The sequence below is a fragment of the Herpailurus yagouaroundi genome, unplaced genomic scaffold (assembly GCF_014898765.1).
Source record: "Herpailurus yagouaroundi ecotype Mexico unplaced genomic scaffold, PumYag 220, whole genome shotgun sequence".
In the NCBI taxonomy this organism is placed as follows: domain Eukaryota; kingdom Metazoa; phylum Chordata; class Mammalia; order Carnivora; family Felidae; genus Herpailurus; species Herpailurus yagouaroundi.
Window position 1 is genome coordinate 7,340,098 of NW_024412451.1, and position 22,339 is coordinate 7,362,436.

At 44.1% G+C, this 22,339-nt stretch overlaps 1 protein-coding gene, 1 long non-coding RNA gene and 1 pseudogene across 2 annotated transcripts; 2 read left to right on the top strand and 1 right to left on the bottom strand.

The window, feature by feature from the left end:
- The first annotated feature begins 4,335 nt into the window (after positions 1–4,335).
- Positions 4,336–5,347, top strand: LOC121018998 (vomeronasal type-1 receptor 2-like; annotated as a pseudogene).
- A 1,222-nt stretch (positions 5,348–6,569) lies between these two features.
- On the bottom strand, positions 6,570–16,092 carry LOC121018898 (vomeronasal type-1 receptor 4-like). The gene is made up of 3 exons (XM_040457949.1): positions 16,060–16,092; positions 14,805–15,918; positions 6,570–6,748 (listed from the first exon to the last, which is right to left on the bottom strand). The coding sequence occupies exons 1-3, from the start codon at positions 16,090–16,092 to the stop codon at positions 6,570–6,572; spliced, it is 1,326 nt and encodes a 441-aa protein (XP_040313883.1).
- On the top strand, positions 16,091–16,652 carry LOC121019029 (uncharacterized). The gene is made up of 2 exons (XR_005785401.1): positions 16,091–16,331; positions 16,416–16,652. It is a non-coding gene; the product is annotated as an uncharacterized LOC121019029 (long non-coding RNA).
- The last annotated feature ends 5,687 nt before the right edge of the window (positions 16,653–22,339 follow it).

The following is a 22,339-nucleotide window of genomic DNA, read 5'->3' on the forward strand; positions in this document are numbered from 1 at the left end:
GTGCTGTAGCAGGATTTGAGATGTTTCTAGGAGGGCAGTGTCTCTGAGGACAGGAGAGGAGAAAACCCATGGTATGACCTTCAGATCAGAGCTGTTTGTGTTTGAATCCCCACTGTGGCAAAGGACATGGAAAGGTGACCTTTTCCGCGTTCATGTCCGTCTGCCTGTGGGGAGGCAGGTGGAAGGGAAGGTGTGACAGTTGCTGTGGTTGTCATAACAAGGACCTTATATGGAGTGGCTGAAACAACAGAAGTGTCTTGTCTGGTCATTCTAGAGGCTAAACGTCCAAGATCAAAGTGTCCTCAGGCCCGTGCACCCTGTGAAGGTCCTGGGGTGTCTGATCCAGGCCACTTTCCCAGCTTCTGCTTCCTTGACTTGTGGAATCATAACTTCATGTGGTGTTCACCCTGTGTGCATGTCTGCCTCTAAATTTCCCCTTTTTGTTTTTTTTAAATGTTTATTAATTTATTTTGAGAGAGGGAGAGGGAGAAGGAGAGAGAGAGAGCGAGAGAGAGAGCGAGCACACAGGGAAGGAGCAGACAGAGGGAGAGAGAGCATCCCAAGCAGGCTCCACACTGTCAGCACAGAACCTGTCTTGGGGCTCCATCTCATGAACCATGAGGTCACAACCCGAGCCGAAATCAAGGTAACTGGTGAGTCACCCTGGAGCCCCTAAATTTTCCCTTTTTTGTGGATGCCAGTCATGTTGGATTAGATGTACCCTTCTCCAGTGTGATCTCATCTTAACTCATATCATCTGCAGTGATTCCATTTCTAAAGAAGGTCGTATTCTTTAGATATTCTGAGCTACCAGGGGATAAGACTTCAGTACATTCATTTTAATTTTTTGTTTGTTTTGTTTTTGCTTTTGTTTTTAAACATTTATTTATTTTGAGAGACAGGGTGCGAGTGGGTGAGGGGCAAAGAGAGAGAGACACACACACAGAATCTGTGAAGCCAACTTCAGGTTCTGAGCTGGAGGTTCCAGAGCCTGACATGGGGCTCGAACCCACGAACCATGAGATCGTGACCTGAACTGAAGTTGGACACTCAACCTACTGAGCCACCCAGGCTAGCCCCTAGCACATTTCATTTTGATGGGACACGATGCAATCCATAAAGGTATGGGTATTTTAATGGCATAAAATAGGCCTCTTTGCAAAGTATGGTTTTTCCAGACAATAACAAAGAGGCCTAGAGATTTGAAGATCAAAGGGAAAAAGTCTGGGGCACCTGGGTGGTTTAGTGGGCTAAGCATCCAACTCTTGATTTTGGCTCAGGTCATGATCTTGGGGTTTGAGAGACCGAGCCCTGCTTCAGGCTCTGCCCTGCCAGCCTAGTGCCTGCTTGGGATTCTCTCTCTCTCTCTCTCTCTCTCTCTCTCTCTCTCTGGTCCTCCCCCACTTGCTCGCTCTCTCCCTCTCTAAAAATAAATAAACGTAATGGGGCACCTGGGTGGCTCAGTCGGTTAAGCGTCCGACTTCAGCTCAGGTCACGATCTCGCGGTCCGTGAGTTCGAGCCCCGCGTCGGCCTCTGGGCTGATGGCTCAGAGCCTGGAGCCTGTTTCCGATTCTGTGTCTCCCTCTCTCTCTGCCCCTCCCCTGTTCATGCTCTGTCTCTCTCTGTCTCAAAAATAAATAAAAACAAGTTAAAAAATTAAAAAAAAAATAAACTTAAAAAAAAAAAAAGTCTTTCTCAGACTAATACTGATTACCAAGTCAGATGCCGTGTCCTTTCTTCCCCCTGAGAGGCCATGTGTTTATAACTTATAACCTTTACTTCTCTCTCTCAACCCTGTCACCCCAGCCCTTGACCTGGGCTCCGTGTCTCACTCATGCCCGCTCTCCTGTCCAGCGCTCTCTGTTCTGGGCCCATGGTGCCCTCCTGCCCAGGCTTCTTCTTTCTTTCAGGCTTTGCGTCCTTTCCCACACACCAGTGGTTTCTAGAGGTGCTAGCTAGAAACTTGTAGTTGTTCTTGGTAACTGGCCAGTGGGGAGAAAGTTTGCAAAAATATTCTCAGGTCCCAAGCCTGTCACTGTCAGTACCGCTTCAGGTGAAATGCTAATTGCCATTGTGAGTGGTGGGGGCGGTCACACAGTCATAAACACATCTCAGGGCCCGGCTGCCCATCTTGCACACGCACTCACTTCTCTGACCGTCAACACGGAGCCCATCATGCAGGCAGCAGGAAGAAGTAGGCGGGTTTTCTCTGTGTTCATCTGAGAGGTAGACTCTGTAAGGGAAGGAACTGTGTCAGGAGTCCAGGTAAGTGACCAGATTGAACAAAGGGGGTTTTCTGCGTTTGAATCTGGCTCAGTGCCAAAGCCACATGGGAAGCTGGATTACCTCCTGAGCCAGAAGCTGAGCTGGTATAGAGAGATGGGGTCCTAGACCTACACCCAACCCTGATGGCTCCTAAGGCGTGTAGTATAATCCTCACTGACAGTGAGTATGTGGTTTCACCCAAATGGTCATGAAATCTGATTTTTAATGTGCTTAAGGGCTGTATTTGTGGAATCCGTATGCTGTTCAGTCTGTTTTAATGAACTGTAGGCATAACTGTCAGGTTCTAAGGTGCAGTTACAACACATCCATATTTGTACTAAATAGTTGGATGCATGTATAGTAATCATCTGGTTGTGTGCAGAAAAAGTGTATCTGATCACAGTTGCTAGAGTTGAAATGTTTTCTCTAACTCTACATCTGTGATGCCTTAAAAGATTAAAGAATTGTATCTCAATTGATTATGGACAGCCTTTTCCCAGTGATGTCAGGGAAACAACTTTTAAGTAAAATATAACTTAGGTTTCAGGGCAAGATTTTTAGGCTCAAATGCATCTTGTGATACTTCTGCTGCCTCAAAATATTATAATCCTGGGGCAGCTGAGTAGCTCAGTTGGTTGATTGTCCGACTCCTGGTTTCAGTTCAGGTCATGATCCTAGGGTCATGGATGGTGCCACGCATTGAGTTTGGTGCTGAGCATGGGGCGTGTTTAAGGTTCTCTCTGTGTCTCTCACCCTTTGCCCTCTTTCCCACACATATGCTCTCTTTCTCGCTCTAAAATAAAACATGAATTTTAAATATTATTATAATACCAACATAATATAATACCAATCCAGATTCCAGATTATTTCACTTATACAATATACCAAGTTCTTGCCTTAACATCTTTTTCCATGTGTCTTGTATTTCAGTATCTTTCACAAAGCTTGCTATGTTGCTACTAATTTTATTTAACTCAGGCATTAATTGTGCGTGTGTGTGTGTGTATACATTGGAGACAGTACTAATTTTGTTTCTAATGCACACAGTTTAATCAGACAGTACTTACAGAGCTCCTATGTCTTGTGGTATTGCACTTTTGTTTTTGGAATGAGAGCAAATGATTCTTTCTGTTGCGTTTCCAATATTGAGCCCTCTCACATTCATTAATTCCAGGTTGTCACGGGGCAGGAACCTGCAGCATTGTAGTTCTACAGTCTGTGCATCTACAGTTTACTGAGGTCTCTAGGGTGGGATTTACAGTTAATGTTTACCTATTGAAAAATACTTCATTGGGGCGCCTGGGTGGCGCAGTCGGTTAAGCGTCCGACTTCAGCCAGGTCACGATCTCGCGGTCCGTGAGTTCGAGCCCCACGTCGGGCTCTGGGCTGATGGCTCGGAGCCTGGAGCCTGCTTCCGATTCTGTGTCTCCCTCTCTCTCTGCCCCTCCCCTGTTCATGCTCTGTCTCTCTCTGTCCCAAAAAAATAAATAAACGTTGAAAAAATAAAAATAAAAAAAAAAAGAAAAATACTTCATAAATAAGTGGAAACTTGTCAAAAATTTAAAATAAAATAACACCATTATAAATTGAAATGACCATGTGCAGACATAAAACTAATTTAGATCTGGTTTATTTGAAGAACCCAGCTAAGTAGTATTTTTGTATATTATGGATTAAATACACTAACTGTTACCGGCCCCCCAGGTTCCAATTCCTACTCTGCCCCTCAATTGTGAATAAATTCAGAGAGAGCACTTAACGTCTCTGCTTTTGTGGTCCTCATCTTTCCAAGGATTGCAATGATGCCTGCCTCATGTATTTGTGAGAAATCAGAAGTGACCATCTGGGTGGTCGTTATAACTAACAGTGATTCACACATACTTCTGTAATGATTGTTCATGCATCTCTTGGAAGACCTCAAATGACTGAAGAACTTTAATTATTTGAAAGTAGGAAGTGTTGGTGAGTGGAGAATATTGGATTTCAGCTGACATGATTCATGTGGCCCCTGCCTCTTATTCGCACACAGGATCCTCTAGCCCAGAAGACAATATCAGTCACTGAGGACACACAGCATGGCCACCAGGGATCTGGCAGTAGGAGTGATCTTAGTGCAGACTGTGCTTGGAATCCTGGGGAACTTCTCTCTTCTTTACCACTGTGACCTCCTTTCTTTCACTGGGTGTAGGCAGGCCAAGGCCCACAGATTTGGTTTTCAAGAAGCTGATTGTAGCCAACGTTTTGGTCCCGTTCTCTCTTGGAATACACCATACAGTGTCATCTTTTGGGTGGTATAACATGTTCAGTGATTTTGGATGTAAATTTTTCCCTTATGTTCAGGGCGTAGTCAGGGGTGTGTCCATTGGTGCGACCTGCCTCTCAAGTGTCTTTCGTGCCATCACGATCAGCGCCTGGAACTCCAGATGGGCAGCGCTTAAGGGAAAGCTCTCAAGTGCCTTGTCCCTTCGCGTGTCCTGTGCTGAGTCTTGCAAATACTGGTAAACACGCTGTATCCCATATTTTTGAGTAGTATCCCATACTTTGAGCAACAAAAACATCACAAACAGGAAAATGTTTGGATACTGTTCAGCTGTTTGTTGTGACAAAGCAGGGGGCTCATTGTATGCAGCGTTATCATTCCCTGATGTGTTATATTTGGGGCTTGTGCTCTGGGCCAGCGGCTGCATGGTTTTCATCATGGCACAAGCAGGAGGTCCAACAGATTCATCAGACCAGTGTCTCTGCCACATCATCCCGTGTCCACAGGCACCAAAACCATTTTTCTCCTGATGAGCCCCTTTGTCTGCTTAAACACCTTTTCTTCTATCTTTAATATTATTTTGGGTCTTTTTGAAAACCCCAGCCGGGTTCTCTGGATCACTGCTTCAGGATTCACTCTCTGTTTCCCATCTATCAGCCCCTTTCTGCTCATGAGTCGTGACCCCAGGGTATCCACAGTTTGCTTCTCCTGGACAAAGAATATAAAGTCTCCTCATTCTATGAGTAAGATGTAAATTGTAAGTGTTTCGGTGATACTCGTTTGGTAGTTCATTCCTCACTCTCAGGGTCCCCAGTACAATGATGAGAGGCTAACCCGAGAATGGTAAACATTACATATTGAGCATCTTCTTCAATTAAGCAATAAGTTGCAATAGTATTTGTAATGAAACATAGGTATCTTTAAGTATTCATGTGATTGAAGTTGTGCTAAACGCTTGCAGTGAAAGAGTTCAGAAATTATGCAGTGTAATATCCGGGTCCCGAAACAATCCAGATATCATTGAGAAGGCTTTAAGCGTGTCCATTAAATTTGTCACAGTAAATTTCCCAGAAGTGAAGTAGGCATGGAATTATAAGGACAGGAGCATGAATGGGGGCCTGGCTGGCTCAGTCAGTGGAGTGTGTGACTCTTGATCTCAGGGTTGTAAGTTTGAGCCCCATGTTGTTTGTAGAGTTACTTAAAAAAAAATTTAATCTTAAAAATAAAACCAGAAAGAGCATGAAAATGGACCAGGTCATCAGTGACACTGCAGAGAATAGTGCTGGAGGGAAAATAAAGTCAGCAAGTAAAGCTTTGGGGAGCCAGGTATAATTGTGTACATGTCATACCAGAGAGGCAGGAGTCAGTCATGTGAAGTATGATGTTTGGGAGCATGGGAGGTGAGCTTGTGGAAACATTTTCAGGGAGAAATGGACAGGTTAGACTGGAGAGGGTAGTGGACAGCATAGAATTACATTTTAGCTGATTCTTGATTCTTTTTTTTTTTTTTAACGTTTATTTATTTTTGAGACAGAGAGAGACAGAGCATGAACGGGGGAGGGGCAGAGAGAGAGGGAGACACAGAATCGGAAGCAGGCTCCAGGCTCTGAGCCATCAGCCCAGAGCCCGACGCGGGGCTCGAACTCAGGGACCGCGAGATCGTGACCTGAGTTGAAGTCGGACGCTTAACTGACTGAGCCACCCAGGCTCCCCTAGCTGATTCTTTTCCATTGCCAGGTGATTGTGACAATCTTCAAAGCCAGGAGTTCCATGGAATTGGCATCTAGAGAAGAAAAATTTCTCTCCTTTGTGAAGGTGATTTGACCATAATGGCAAGAAAGAGTTTTTGGAGGTGCACACTTGAGTCTCCAAAGTGAAGAGAAGAGTTTATGGTGGAGACTTCCACTCCATTGGGAGCCCTGAAGGGAGAGCCATTTGAAAGGGAGGGACATGGCTCCATTCTATTTATGTGAACTAGAGACCTCTATGCTCCTCCTGGAAGGCATCATGAACAGCATCTTGCTCTTCTTCTGTGGTTCCGAACTACTGCGTGAGGTGCTCACCCTGGCTGCTTTCTCCAGTACGGACAGGATTTGAAGTGCAAAGATTCAGCCAGCAGCCTTTAGGGGCTGAGACCACAGATACTTCCTTCTTGTCTTTGGCCACACCAGTGAGAATTGGTGGGTCAAGTTGTCCTGGGAAGAGTCTCAGGTTTTTGTTGGCTGAGACATTTGGGCAACAAACTGAGCACGAGGCCAGTGGGCATCTACTCCTCCAGCAGGACCATGAGTCTAAGAGACTGGTCTACACTCCAGTGTTAGGCGGGACAAGGCTGTCCCCTGCTGTCCCTTCTCAGAAGTGGTTCCCTGCTGCCCTCAAATTCTCTGTGATGCTGTTGGCCAGAGGATCTTGTGTGGACCATGTAGGCTCCTTGGGCCTCCAGCAGGCCCGGAGCCACATACCGCCCATATATGCTGTGTCACAGCTGTCACAGGAGCGCAGAAATCCTGAGGATGGTCTGCTCCCAAAGTGACACAGAAGCCTCTCAGCTGTTTCCTTACAGAAGCAGCGCCAGAGGTTTTACGTTGCTTATGGTGTTATTTTTTGACTCTCATCATGAAACAAACATTATTTTCCAATAAATGAGTATTTTCTGTGAAAGAAAATAAAGGGATAAATTAGTCTATTTAAGGTTAATATAACAGTTTGACATTTGGTTTCAATGGGGTTTATTTTCTCTTTTCATCTGTGTTTTTGTATGAATTTTTAAATATAATTTGACGTTATAATTCTATACAATAATTGGGTACTCTTTGGGAAGTTGTATCATTGTTGTAACATTGCTCCTTAGTTTTACCTAGAAATTTTAGCATACATTTAAAAGCTAAGCACAATGTCATTGCATTATGTAGTGTGCAACACTGCCTTTCCAGTAGAAGAACAACACTGTTCTATTTAGCATATCCCATCTTTTTTGAATGGTGAGATTCATTTGAAAAATACACAGGCCTGGGGTGTCTGGGTGGCTCAGTCGGTAGAGTGTCCGACTCTTGATTTTGGCTCAGGTCCTGATCCCAGGGTTATGGGATCAAGCCCCCATTGAGCTCCACACTGAATGGGGATCCTCCTTGGGATTCTCTGTCTCTCTCTGTCTCTCTCTCTCTCTGCCTCTGGCCCTCTCCCTGGCTTGTGAGTTCCATCTGTCTGTCTGTCTGTCTCTTTCTCTGTTTCTCTAAAAAATTACAAAAAAATCTTTTAAAAAATATAAAGGCACAATCACTGGTAATAAGTATGTAGCTCAAGGAAAGTTCACAAAGTGATCACAGTTGTGTACTCGGAATTTTGTTCAATAAATAGACTATTGTCAAGCCCCAGATGCCCCTGCTCCTTTTCTTATGTCCTCCCCAGATTTTAGGCATATGTTATTATATTTATATCAATTTGTTTGTGAGTTTTTTGATTGACTTTTTACAGAAATATTCATTTTTACTGCTTTTGTGCTCCCTACATTTATTTTTTTTTAAATTTTTTTTTTCAACGTTTATTTATTTTGGGGACAGAGAGAGACAGAGCATGAACGGGGAAGGGGCAGAGAGAGAGGGAGACACAGAATGGGAAGCAGGCTCCAGGCTCTGAGCCATCAGCCCAGAGCCCGACGCGGGGCTCGAGCTCACGGACCGCGAGATCGTGACCTGGCTGAAGTCAGACGCTTAACCGACTGCGCCACCCAGGCGTCCCTGTGCTCCCTACGTTTATACTGTCACTTAGGATCTCTCCATTGCTCTCAGTGTTCCCCTTTTATATTTTTTGCAGGATACTGGTTTAATGATCACAAATTCCTTTAGTTTGTGTTTGTCTGGGAAACTCTGTCTCTCCTTTTATTCTGAATGATAGCCTTTTTAATAGAATATTTTTGGCTGTGGACTTTGCAAATCAGCACTTTAAATGCATCAGGCCACTCCCTTCTGGCTTGCCAAGTTTCTGTTGAAAAATCTCCTGCTGCCTTATGGGTTACCTCTCATAAGTTAATGACTTCTTTTGTCTTGTGGCCCTTTAGATAAGATTTCTTTCTTTATCAGTATATTTTGCAAATTTAATTACAACAGGTCTTGGGGTGGATCTGCTTTTATTGACTTTTTGAAAAGTTTCTTCATTTATATTGAGAGAGAGACCAAGAGAGAGCAAGTGAGGTGCAGAGAAAGGGAGAAACAGAATCCCAAGAAGGCTCCATGCCCTCAGCAAGGAGTTCGATGTGGGGCTCGACCCCATGAACTGTGATATCATGAACTGCACCAAGGTCAAGAGTCAGACGCTTAACCAACTGAGCCACCCACTCCCCCCTGATTTTATTCATTTTGATGAGAGTTCCCTGTGCCTCCTGGACCTGGATGTCTCTCTCCTTCCTCAGATTAGGGAAATGTTCAGTAATTATTTCTTCAAATAAATTTTCTGCTCCCTTTTCTGTCTTCTTCTGGGAGTCCTGTAATACAAATATTATTATGTTTGAAGGAGTCACCGAGTTCCTAAGTCTGCTCTTGTTTTGTATAAATCTTTTTGTCTCTTTTGTTCAGCTTTACTTTTCATTACTCTGTCTTCTAGGTCACTAATTCTAGGTCACTAGGTCACTGCTTCTTCAATCCTGCTATTCCTTCCACCAGATGTGTTTCTCCTGTGTTTATTTTTATTAAAAAAATTTTTTTAATGTTTATTTATTTTTGAGACAGAGAGAGACAGAGCATGAACAGGGGAGGGTCAGAGAGAGAGGGAAACATAGAATCTGAAGCAAGCTCCAGGCTCTGAGCTGTCAGCACAGAGCCTGATGTGGGGCTCGAACTCATCAACTGATGAGATCATGACCTGAGCCGAAGTCAGATGCTGAACCGACTGAGCCACCCAGGTGCCCCTCTCATGTATTTATTGAGCCCTTTGTCCCTGCTGTGTTGTTCTTTCAATACGTATTAAGGGTCTCAGTCGTGTCTTCCGGTCTTTCTCAAGTCCGGTGAATATTCTTATGACCATTGATTTCGATTCTCTGTCAGGTATGTTACTTGTATCTGTTTTGCTTAGATCTCTGGCAGTGGCCTATCCTGTTATATTGTTTGCGATAGTTATCTCTGTCTCATCATTTTACTGCCTCTCTGTGTCTGTTTCTGTGTGTTAGGAAAGTCCACTGTGTCTTCTGCTCTTGAAAGTAGTGACGTATGAAGAGGAGATTCTGGAGTTTGCCCATGGTGCAGTGTCCTCTCCTAACCAGAACCTGGCACCTTGGGAGAGTATCTTATGCGTATCGCTGACCCCCTGCTGTTGTGTCTGGTTCACTTTTCCTTTCCGTGTGGTTGTGGGCACTGACTCTCTGCCTGTGGTGGACTGTACTTGCTCTCTGTGGTGGTAGTGGGGCCCTGGAGGCCAGTTGTGAGGGGAAGTGCCTGCCAGGGAATTTGCGAGCCAGGCACCGGTGGTAGCAAATTTGCCCTGGGCCTCCAGTCCTATGTCAGGTCCCACTGAGCACCGTGACAGCTGGAGGCTGTGTACCAGCACTGTCGGGCACAGGGGGGTGGTTCCAGTGTGAGACAGTGACTGAGGGTGTGTGACTGGGTGCTGCCTCTGTGTGGGTCTGTGGGCAACTTTAACAAAATTTGCCCTGAGCCCTTGGCTGAGGTTACGAGTGTCTGTGCCGCCCCGCTTCCTGCGGGTGGCTCTGTGTTTAACTGGTGGGTGGGAGAGGAAAGTGACAGCTGCCAGCTGCCTCTTGTTTAAAGAAGTCCCCCGACCTGCTCTGAAATCACTATGAACAGATCTGCCTCCCTTTTCCCCTGGCAGTGCGTAAACTGCCGCGTTCGTGTGCCTCTCTGCGCAGGCTGCTATCTGTTTGATGGCTGGGACTCAGCCACTGCTCACCCCCCAGCTCACCCAGGGCCGAGTGAGCTGACCGTGTAAGCTCCAGCCTTCAAGTCCCACTGGGTTTTACAAACTCACAGAATTCAGCCCCTCTGGTTTTTAAAGCCAGACGTCATAGGGATTAGTCTGACCGATGTGAACACGCCATTGTGAGGGCCTGTTTCTCTGTCCTCCCTGTGAGCGGAGCTCACTCTGTTCTGTCGGCAGCCTCCTTCTGCCTTTGTGACCTTCCTAGTCTTTCAAATGTGCCTTCTTTATGTTTACTTGTGGAGATTGCTCTGCCAGTCTTCGGATCGCTCTCTGATATATTGACCTGGATGTGCATGTTGTCTAGTTGTAAATGTGGGATGTGGTGATCTCCTACGCTGTCATGAGTTCCCAGGCTCCTCCGTCCCTGACATTTTGATCTCTGCAAGAGGACATCCGCCACCCATTAGCCATTCACGCACATTCCGACCTCCCACATTGTGGGAACTACTGATGTGTTGTCCATCTGTTTGAATTTGACTCTTTTGCATATTTCCTATAAATGGAATCACATAATATGTGGCCTTTAGCTTCTGGTGTCTTTCCCTTAGCATAGTGTTTTCAGGGTTGATGCATGTTGTACTATATGTCAGTATTTCAGTCCTTCTAATGGCTGAACAATATTCTCATTGGATGTTTACACATTTTGTTTCCTCCTTTGGCATTTCTGAATAGTGCAGCTGTGAACATGTTTGTATATCTCTTTTGGAACTTTTATTTCAATTCTCTTTTATACTGAATAATAATTGACATATACCATTATAATAGTTTCAGATTTTATGTGTGTGTGTGTGTGTGTATGTGAGTGTGTGTGAGTGTGTGTGTGTGATGAGAACTTCTGAGATCTAGTCTCTTAGCCACTTTAATATTTTTCTTAATGTTTTATTTATTTTAGAGAGAGAGAGAGGGTTAGTGGGGGAGGGAGGAGAGAGAGGGGACAGAGGATCCGAAGTGGGCTCCTTGGTGATAGCAGAGAGCCTGATGCTGGGCTTGAACCCAAGAACTGCAAGATCATGACCTGAGCCAAAGTGGGGTGCTCCACAGAGCGAGCCACCCAGGTGCTCCTTAACCACTTTAAAATAAGCCATATGGTGTTGTTAACCATAGTCACCATGTGATACATTACATTTCAATGTCTTATTTATTTTATACCTGGAAGTTTGTATCTTTGACCCCCTTGACCCCTTCATTTCTTTAGACTTACATACATAGGAGTGGAATTTCTGGGTCACCTGGTAAGTCCTTGTTTAACTTACAGAGTAACTGCCACTGCATTTTCCATAGTGGCTGCACCATTTTCCGTCCTTCTGGTAACATATGAGGGTTCCATTTTCTCTACATCCTCACCAATATGTGTTATCTTTAAGTTGTTTTTTTAAAGAATTTTTTTTAACGTTTATTTATTTTTGAGACAGAGAGAGACAAAGCATGAACGGGGGAGGGTCAGAGAGAGAGGGAGACACAGAATCCAAAACAGGCTCCAGGCTCTGAGCGGTCAGCACAGAGCCCGACGTGGGGCTCGAACTCATGGACTGCGAGATCATGACCTGAGCCGAAGTTAGACGCTTAACCGACTGAGCCACCCAGGCGCCCCAAGTTGTTTTTTTATTTTTATTTATTTATTTATTTATTTTTTATTTAAAAAAAAATTTTTTTTTTTCAACGTTTATTTATTTTTGGGACAGAGAGAGACAGAGCATGAATGGGGGAGGGGCAGAGAGAGAGGGAGACACAGAATCGGAAACAGGCTCCAGGCTCTGAGCCATCAGCCCAGAGCCCGACGTGGGGCTGGAACTCACGGACCGCGAGATCGTGACCTGGCTGAAGTCGGACGCTTAACCGACTGCGCCACCCAGGCGCCCCCCAAGTTGTTTTTTTAAATAATACTCATTGTAGTAGGTATAATGGGGTATCTCATTGTGGTTTTGCGCCTTTTTTATTATGGTAAAATATACATAACATAAAATATATGTAACACTTTTACCATATTTAATTGTATACTTCAGTGGTATTCCTGTATTGTGCCATCATCATCAGTATCCATTTCCAGCATTTTAAAATCATTTCAATCTAAAACTCCATACCCTTTAAGCAATAATTTCCCATCTTCCCTCCCCCAGTTGCCAACAAGCATGATTTTACTGTGTGTCTATAAATTTGGTATCTCTAGGTACTTTGTTTAAGTGGAATCATACCTTATTCATCCTTTTGTGTCTGACTTACTGGATATAGCATGTCTTTCAGGTTCATCCAGGTTGTAGCCTCTACCATAATTTCGTTGTTATAGAAGGCTATTTATATTCCATTCTCTGTGTGTATATGTGTGTATCATATGGTAGACTCCACCAAAAAATTACTAGAAGTGATAAATGAATTTGGTAATGTTGCAGGTTACAAAATCAATGTGTAGAAATCTGTTGCCTTTTTATATACATGAATAATGAAACAGCGGAAAGAGAACTTAAGCAAACAATTTCCCTCGTCTCTAGCTACGACCCTGCAATTACACCACTAGGTGTTTACTCAAAGAATAAAAAAAAAAAAAGAATATAAAAATATTAATTCAAAGGATTCCATGCACCTCAATGTTTATAACAGCATTGTCGGGGCGCCTGGGTGGCGCAGTCGGTTAAGCGTCCGACTTCAGCCAGGTCACGATCTCGCGGTCCGGGAGTTCGAGCCCCGCGTCAGGCTCTGGGCTGATGGCTCAGAGCCTGGGAGCCTGTTTCTGATTCTGTGTCTCCCTCTCTCTCTGCCCCTCCCCCGTTCATGCTCTGTCTCTCTCTGTCCCAAAAATAAAAATAAACGTTGAAAAAAAAAATTAAAAAAAAAAAATAACAGCATTGTCAACAATTACCAAATTATGGAAACAGCCAAAATGTCCATCATCGGATGCCTGGATAAAAAAGATATGTATATTATTTAGCCATAAAAAAGAATGAAACCTTGCCATTTGCCGCAACATGGATGCCTCTAGAGAGTATTGTTCTAAATGAAATAAGGTATTTAGAGAAAGACAAATACCATATTATTTCACTTTGATGTGGAATATTAATAGTTTTTTTTAAGTTTATTAATTTATTTTGAGAGAGGGTCAAAGTGTGTAAGTAGGGAACGGTCAGAGAGAGAGAGTATTCTAGCAGGCTCCCCTCTATCAGCACAGAACCCGACATGGGCCTTGAATTCACGAACTGTGAGATCATGTCCTGAGTCAATATCAAGAGCCTGAGTCTCAGTCAGCTGAGCCACCCAACTGCCTCTTGTATGTGGAATTGAAGAAACAAAATAAGTGAGCAAAAGGGGGAAAAAGAGAGAGGAGTACACCAAGAAACAGTTTCTTAATTATTGAGAAAAACTGATGGTTACCAGGGGGAAGTGGGAGGGGGGTGGGTTAAATAGGTGACGGGGAGCAAGGTATGCAATTTTGTGATCAGTACCGGGTATTGTATGGAAGTGTTGAATCAGTATATTGTACACCTGAAACTAATATTGCACTGTATGTTAACTAACTGGAAGTTAAATACAAACTTTAGAGTTTCATTTATTTATTTTGAGAGAGAGAGAGAGAGCAAGCGTACACATGTGACCAAACACAAGTGGGGAAGGGGCAGAAAGGGAGAGCATGAGAGAGAGAATCCCAAGCAGTTTTCCTGGTGACAGCACAAAGCCTGATGTGGGGTTCGATCAAATGAACCATGAGATCATGACCGGAGCCAAAATCAAGAGTCAGAGGCTTAACTGAGCCACCCATGTGTCCCATTAAATACAAACTTTAAAAATGAAAACATTCCCATTTACAATTGTACTCAAACTAATAAGACACCTACAAATAAACCTAACCAGAGGCAAAAAAGTTTTTCACTCTGAAAACTGTAAAACATTGATGAAAGAATAGAAGATGGCACAAAGAAAAGGAAAGACATTCTACACTCATTGATTGGAAGAACAAATAATGTTCATGTATTCCTACATAGGGTCCACCATAGAAAGACATGCAGCTATGCTTTAAGATGCTGTATTGACTTCTTGGGGTGCCTGGGTGACTCAGTCTGTTGAGCATCTTGATTTCACCTCAAGTCATGATCTCATGGTTTGTGAGTTTGAGCCCTGGATCAGGCTCTGTGCTGACAGTGCAGAGCCTGCTTCTGGCTTGGGATTCCCTCTCTCCCTCTCTCCTTGCCCCTCCCTCACTTGTACTGGCTCTCTCTCTCTCTCTCTCTCTCTCTCTCTCTCTCTCTCTCTCTCAAAAGCAAATGGAGAAACTAGAAAATGATTTTTAAAACAATGCTATATTGACTTTTCAAGTCTTAGGGAAATAAAAAACTGAATTCTGTGCAAAAACACACACTTTACATTTTTTGATAAGGTTAGGAGATTTTGTGTTTCTTATGTGAGGAAAGCAGAGCCTGGGTACTGTGGAGTTTCGTGTCATGATCAGAAAGGGACTGAAAGTTGGAAAACACATAGAAGTTAGGGCAGAGGTGTTTACTAACCACCGAGTGGGATTATAAATAAGAGCAATGCCAACATGAAAGATGGAGGAGAGGAAGTAGAAAGACACAAAGGTGCTCACCAGGACAAGGGTGCTCTGGATGGCTCTGGACTCGGCAGAGGATCTGGGGGAAACAGTGCTGTGAATGTGTTGGATGCGCTGCTTGTGTTTGTTCAGAATGAAGATCATGGAGCCGCTGGCCCAGATCATCAGCCCAGAAAGTGAAACTTCAGGGAATATTATCAGTACTACAAAAAGTGGCCCTGTGATTGTCTCAGGATCAGAAATAGAACAGTATCCATAATCCCTTTTCTTTGTTATGTTTTTGCTGCTCTGTTTCTCAGACGCATACAACCCATAAACAGGAATGATAAAATTTACCATGATGTGTGTGATCCAGCAGAGGGTAATGGAGAAACCAACATACTTTGGAGCTTTGACTTTAAGATCCTTCCACCAGGAGTTCATGGGGCTGATCATGATGGTCTGGAAGACACTCAAGAGGCAGATGCTGCTAATGGACGCCCCCCTGCCCACTCTCTGAACATACAAAATAAGTCTGCATCCCAAATTATGGAAGAAATATTCCAGCCCGAAAGCATTCAGTGTATGGGGGACTCCTTTTGAGATCATCGATAGGGAGTTGGCTATAATCAGTTGCTTGAGAATCAAATCTGTGGGTCTCAACCTCCCTTCACTGTGGTAATGGAAGAGATAATGGAAAAGAAGAGAACAGTTTCCCAGGATTCCAACTATCATCTGTGATGAGAAGATGATTGCTATTGCCAAATCCATGGAAGCTATTGTATCATTCAGTACATTTTCCCTTAAATTATAGCAACAGTCATTCCTGTGAACAAAAGGTTCGTTGAAGGTTTTGACATCAACAGCCAGTTTGTTGGTTTGCTTCTGTGGGAGTGCCAGAGACTTGAAGAAGCAGGAGCAGATAGAAGTACCAGCATCACAAACCCAGAGCTAGACTTTTTACACATGCTTGGTTTATTCTAGAAATAAAGTCACTTAGATGGTTTCTGCACAATGTGAAGTTATTCTTAAAGTTCCATCCGACTCTTCATTATTTGCATAAAGGCATTATGAGCACATCACTCATAATACAGTGAATGTCGGCTGTGGTTCATGTAAGGACATGTGGGCAAAACATCAGTTTCTTAACTAAAGTCTTTTGGTGGCTAAGAAAACCCATTTTATTATCACTGGTATTCCTCACCAACAGTCATCCTCAGTGAGGATATCATTACATTATTTTAAGAGTCATCGGGAATCTGTCTTCACTTGCTCAGCTCACAACTGAGGAAGTCTTCCTCCCCTTTCTCTAGCTTTGCCATTGGATCTATTTCTACCACAAGATAATCCTTCTGGACACACAGGTACTTACTCAGACTACATTTCCTTGTAAACTGTGCCTCTCAGACTGAAGTAGAAGTACTCACTGGACTCTTCCCTGTTGTCAGGACTGTTGGCTCTGCGTGAATCACAACAGCCAGGACATGTGGACAGGAGGCAGCCAGACTCAGATAAAGGTCTGTGAATCTGTGACCTCACCTCCCCTGGAAGTGTAATTATCATTTCTCCTGTACACACAATGACAGTTCAGCCGTATGCAGCTGAGGACACTCATGAATAAGTTGTTTCCCAGTTGCCAATTATAAAGACCAATTAAAAGTTCCTTCTGAGTATCTTCAAATAGACCACTGGAGTGTTTGAGAGAGCCTCTTCATTTTTGATGATCCCTGTGGCAGGCAGGGTCTCCTAGGAAAGGAGCAGGAATTACTGAAGTTTGACTCATGGGGGACTGGCAGCCAAGCAGGTATATCTCACTGGATTCACTGCTTCCTTGAGAAGCGCTACACCAAATATATGCCATTCTTAATTTTCAATCCCTAAGTTGCACCATTATTGAAGTATTCAGGATAAGTGATATCAGACAAGCTAATTGAAAAGCTTTCTAATGAGAAAAGAGTAAAAGCAAAAACTTGATATCATTCATTTACTTCAGAAATTATTGGGCACATTAATAGAGCTAAATGCTAATGGATTTGGAAATGATCTAGAAATTTCTGGGAAAATATACTTTAACAATATCAATTCTAGCTGTGCTAGTAAGTCTAAACAAACAAAATCCATAGAAATAAATGTTGAAGAAATGTCCACCACAAGTAAAAGCACCAGGATCAGATGGTTTCACAGGCAGATTGTATCCATCTCTGAAGTGTCATTGAAGCCAAAGCTACTTTCTTCATTCAACTATAGTGAATGCTTAACAGAGTTCTCTAGACTTCCTTATGCTGAAATTTCCTAAGGGCACTCACTGATCATGTAATTAATTTCTTTTTTTTTTTAACATTTATTTCTTTTTGAGACAGAGAGAGAGCATGAACAGGGGAGGGTCAGAGAAAGAGGGAGACACAGAATCTGAAACAGGCTCCAAGCTCTGAGCTGTCAGCACAGAGCCCGACGCGGGGCTCGAACCCACAGACTGCGAGATAATGACCTGAGCCGAAGTCGGACGCTCAACCGACTGAGCCACCCAGGCGCCCCTCATGTAATTAATTTCTAATTAAAGAAGAAACATAAAGTATAAGAGTCAAAATGATTCTTCAAATTTTGCAACAGAGAAATCTAACATTTTGTGTACGTCTACCCTGCCTTCCCCCTGAGAGTTTTATCTCAACAGAGGAGTTAAAGGGACTGCTGTGCACACAAGACCACACTCAGTGCTGACACCAAGAGTAAGTTTGGATCTTCTGAAAACCATGCTCAGTTTCCATACTTCTCTAGAAGGACTCATAGAACTCACTGAGAGCAGTTCTACTGACTTGTGGTTTATTACAGGGAAAGTGAACAGGTGAACATTAGACAGGGAAGAGACACATGAGGCAGAGTCCAGGAAATGTACCCAGTGTGGATCCCTTTGTTGTCCAATGTCTGGAGTCATGGAGTGTTACCTTCTGGGGTCCATATGGGATAACACCCATGGGGTATTGCCAGCGAGGGTGGCTCTCACGAGCCTTGATGCCCAGCAGCGTTACTACAACTCTACCATTTACCTTCTGCATGGCTGACCTCCCTGTCCATTCTGTCCCCAAGGTGAACTGATACCTGTAGCCTCTAGCCCTTCCAGAGACTGACATGGTACTTTGGGCCCAAAGGGTCATCCTCAGCCTCACTGTTCAATAGCCTGGTGGTCAAACCTTCAAGCAAACAAAGACACCCCTATCAGGCATGAGACTCAAACGATTAGAGGTCGACTCCAGTAGCAGAGGCCAAACGTCAGAACTCCCTTAGGTTAGGCTGATTCTCGTCTACACAAGTCACTTCCTGGGTTCTGCCCAGGACTCTCTCACAACAAAACACACATGTTTGTCTGGGCATCTACCTAATGGAAAGTACATGATCATCTGCAACAGTATAACTGGGAAGAAGCCCACCGCTGGAAGAAGCAGGGTGAGGTGGGATGGTTTCAAAGAAACAGCTAATCTGTCCTCAAAAGTCAATACATATATTTTCATAATTTTGTACTAAATTGCTTATTTCCCTTTTGATCCATTGACCTCCCTTGGTAAGAGATGAATTTTTCCTTTACTCACGCCCTACTTGGCCCATCAGGGAAAACAGCCATATGGCTCACAACCCATTCATCAAGCACAGGAATGCACACACTGTGGAGGCTCAGACATATGTACAAATGCACGTATGCACACTCACTGACTGAAACATGCTGAAACGTGTACTGAAATAAGTCCTTCTCATACACATGCACTGACTTCATGCACATGTCTACATTCTGACACGCAGTGCACCTACCCACACAGATGTCACCGTCCCCCTCACTTGCCCACAGTTACTAAGTCACCAGGTGGATATGTATTCCAGTAACATGTTTGTAGAGAAAAGTTTCATGCATATCTCCAGACCTGTGAGGCAAAACAAGAGGATCCCAATTGCCTTTGAGACTCCCTGTCACCAAGCCCACAATGGCAACATTTAATGTCTTCAACGTTTAAACAGTGCTCAGAGCTTTGCCACTTGAGGTGTGGAGTGTGGTGAGAAACTTTCACTGTGTGGGGTCTGTGAGCTGTGTTAGAAATAGAGCACTGGGAAAGGGGGTACAGGAGAATGGGGTGCAGAGAGCATGGAAAGTGGTTGTGGGAGATCAGGGGATAAATATGCACAGGGATAAAATATATGGCATGTTTTAAGGACATCGCTGGGCCATATGGTACAATGGGACAAGGTGTGCAAAACGATTAGCTTGTAGCACCTATTGGAGTCTGTGACGAAAGGGTGTACAGATCTCATGAAAACAAAAGATAACTGGGAGGAAAAGTGCACACAAGTGAGTGAGGAGTATCACTGGGTAAGAGGCACAGAGTTCCTGTCCACAGTGGGTGAAGGAGCATAGCAAAGGAAGGGGAATATATTTATAAGAATGGAAGATTCTTTTCTTTTATTCTGTTTTATTTGACTGATTTTATTTACTTTATTAATGGTTTATTTCATTTCATTTCATAAGAAATGCAGACTGCCCATGCCGCACCTCATTTGGATGTATCTGGAATCTATGAACCTTGACGCCCCGTACATTCTGTTACTAATGGGTCTTGAGGGTTTGTGTTGAGGGTCCAGCAAAGAGTGCAGCTACTTGCATCCTCTTGACCAAAGAGAGGTCCTCCTTTATCAGGGAAGGTCATCCTCCTCCACCCATTACACAGCTTTGGGAGGGATGCGCATGCAGTGGCAAGGGAGGCACGGGTCACCCGCGTAGCCAGCCAGATGAGTGGAATCAACTCTGGCGATCACTGGGGTGCAGATGTAGCAGCCCCATTGCCTTCAAATCTGAAATATTCTTTTGATATTTGGACACAACACAGTGACACTCAGATGAAAGGCAGCTTGACTCCAGAAGACAGGGAGGCCACACATGTGTTCCCCTGGAGGTCGAGGGGCAGCTTATGTATGGTAAAGAGAGTGGGGCTAGTTGGGTTTCTGGACTCTCCGATCATTGGCACTTTGAATTCCTTAAGTTCTGGGGCATAAGGATTGTTCCTCATTTGCTGGTGGTTGGTCCCAGACTGATTGGAGGTGATTCATGGTGGCCAGAAGTAGAGCTCCATGAAAGTGGTGGTGGTTATGTGGACTTGACCAGTTGCTCAGGAAGGAGAGACTACTGTCCTCCAGGCTGGGACTCCAAACTGGGCCAAGGTAGCAAAAAACAGGAAACTGAAAACTCTATTACAATGTATTTGGGGATATGAATTTCCTGGGGATAGTTAGTGTCAAGATAGTTAGTGTTGAAGGGGAGCAGGAGCCTTAGAGCGGGGATAATGGGCTCCTGCAGACAAGATCATTGTGGGTCATGAAATCAATGGGGGGAGTAGTGTGTTTGGGTACACGAAGGGGCCCAAAGGAGAATAGCATATGTAGGGTTGTGAATCGGGGAATACAGGGAGGTAATGACACTCAGTATTTGAAGGCTGGGATTTTGAGGGAAGGGTAAGAATGATAGGGAGTTGGGCTGAGGTCACTGGAGGAGAGGAAATATAGGTCCAGAGGAAGGCAGAGGCGGTGGAAGTCAGGAGTGTTTGGCTGAAGTCACAGCAATGGCATGGGGCAGAAGGAAGCTATTCTAAGTGGGTGAGGGTTGGAGGTGGGGTATGGAGGTAGAAGGGTCTGGTGGAGGTGGAGGGAAAATGCAAATTAAGGAAGTAGAGGGTGATAGGGTATGATCTTAACTATGGACAAGACGAAAGGAATTATCGGATGAAGTTCTCAAGGGCAGGAGAGATACAGAGGGGATCGGTATGGAGATTCAGGGGATGGTTTGTGGCACCTTGGGGGTCACTGATTCATTTCCCCACTGGTTAATACTCTCATTTCCATGGAGTCACACATTACTCATTGATGGTTTTTCCTTTGATCCCATGAAGCAAAACTTGTGCTTGTACGAGATGCCCCTACACAATTTTTAACATACTGTAAGGCCACAGGTAGGCTGTTGAGAAATCAGCACTCATCCCTATTTCACTCCTTTGTGGGAATTTCAGGTGGGGTGTGTCTGGGGCGCATCCAGCAGGAGAGCCTCTTCACTGGTACCAGGCACTCATTGCTGGCAGCGGGTGGCAGGCCTGATGACCCTTCCCGATACTGAGCTCTTCAAGAACATTCATTGTCCAAAACTGATTCGATGAAGTTGTTCTTTAGTGGAATATATCTGAAATGTAGTGCATGCTATATAGAAGAAATAAAACATAAAACAGAATTGAAAAAGTGCAAGTAACGTTTCTTTCTTGTGTGAAACCATCTGAAAGTAATCCCTGGTAACAGGCTTATGGATGTAATTATAATTAAGAGTATTTTTATTTTTCTCCTAAGGAAGTAGCACATTTCTGGTGTTATCCCTTCGTTTAATTGCCTTACATGGTAAAAGGGATTTTGCAGATGTGATTAAGAGACTCATCATCTGACTTAAAATAGGGAGATTTTCCTGGATTGTCTGGGTGGACCAAATTATCATATGCCCCTGAAATCAGAAGAGGTCTTGTAGATGTAACAAGAGGAAGAGATTTGAAACAGGAAGGGGATTCATATGCCTGTTACTGGCTGTCAGGGTGGAGGGAGCCTCAAGGTGATTGTCCACAGAAAGGACCTCTGGCAAGAATGTGAATCAGTGTGGAGGTGAATCTTCTTCACAGGCTCCAGGTAAGAGCCCAGGAGAGCCAGCATCTACATTTGGGCTTCCTCACCTACTGACCTGTGAGAAAATCAATGAGCGGTGCTTGAAGCTGCTGATTTCATGGGAATTTGTTCCAGCAACAACAGAAAGCTACCACGGTCACACCTCATTTTGTTGCACTTTGCTTTATGGCTGCAGAATCTGTGGTTTTTGCAAACGGAAGGTTTGTGGCACCCTACCTCGAGCAAGTCTATCAGCACCAGTTTTTCGCACCATTGCTCCCTTTGTGTCTCTGTGTCACATTTTGGTAATAGTCACAATAGTTCAGACTTACCCTCTGTCATTTTTTTCTCCTAGTTATCTATGTTTAGTGATCTTTGATGTCACTATTAGGAATTATTTTGGGGTGCCATGAACCATGCCCACATAAGACAGCAAATGTAATGAATGAATGTGGGCTGCAGACGTGGTGGAAGAAGCAAGAGATCTGAATTAGATGTTGAGTCTGTCAGTGGGGCTGAGTTGCTGCAATCTCATGATCAAACTTGAGTGCATGAGGAGTTGCTCCTTCTGGAGGACTGAGATGGAATCGACTCCTGGTGGAGATGCTGTGAGGATTGTAGAAATGACACCAAAGGATGTGGAAGGGTACATAGTCCTAGTTGGTAAAGCAGCAGCAGGGTTGGAGAGGATTGACTCCAG

What these genes read in the sequence shown, in the direction of transcription:
- LOC121018898 (XM_040457949.1), bottom strand. Translation starts at nt 16,092, where the DNA reads ATGTCCTTACATGAACCACAGCCGACATTCACT. An exon ending in AACCACAGCCGACATTCACT is followed by an intron (nt 15,919 to 16,059) that starts GTATTATGAGTG and finishes TAAAAAGTCTAG; the next exon opens with CTCTGGGTTTGTGATGCTGG. An exon ending in TCCTAACCTTATCAAAAAAT is followed by an intron (nt 6,749 to 14,804) that starts GTAAAGTGTGTG and finishes CAAATGTCTCAG; the next exon opens with CCAACAAAAACCTGAGACTC.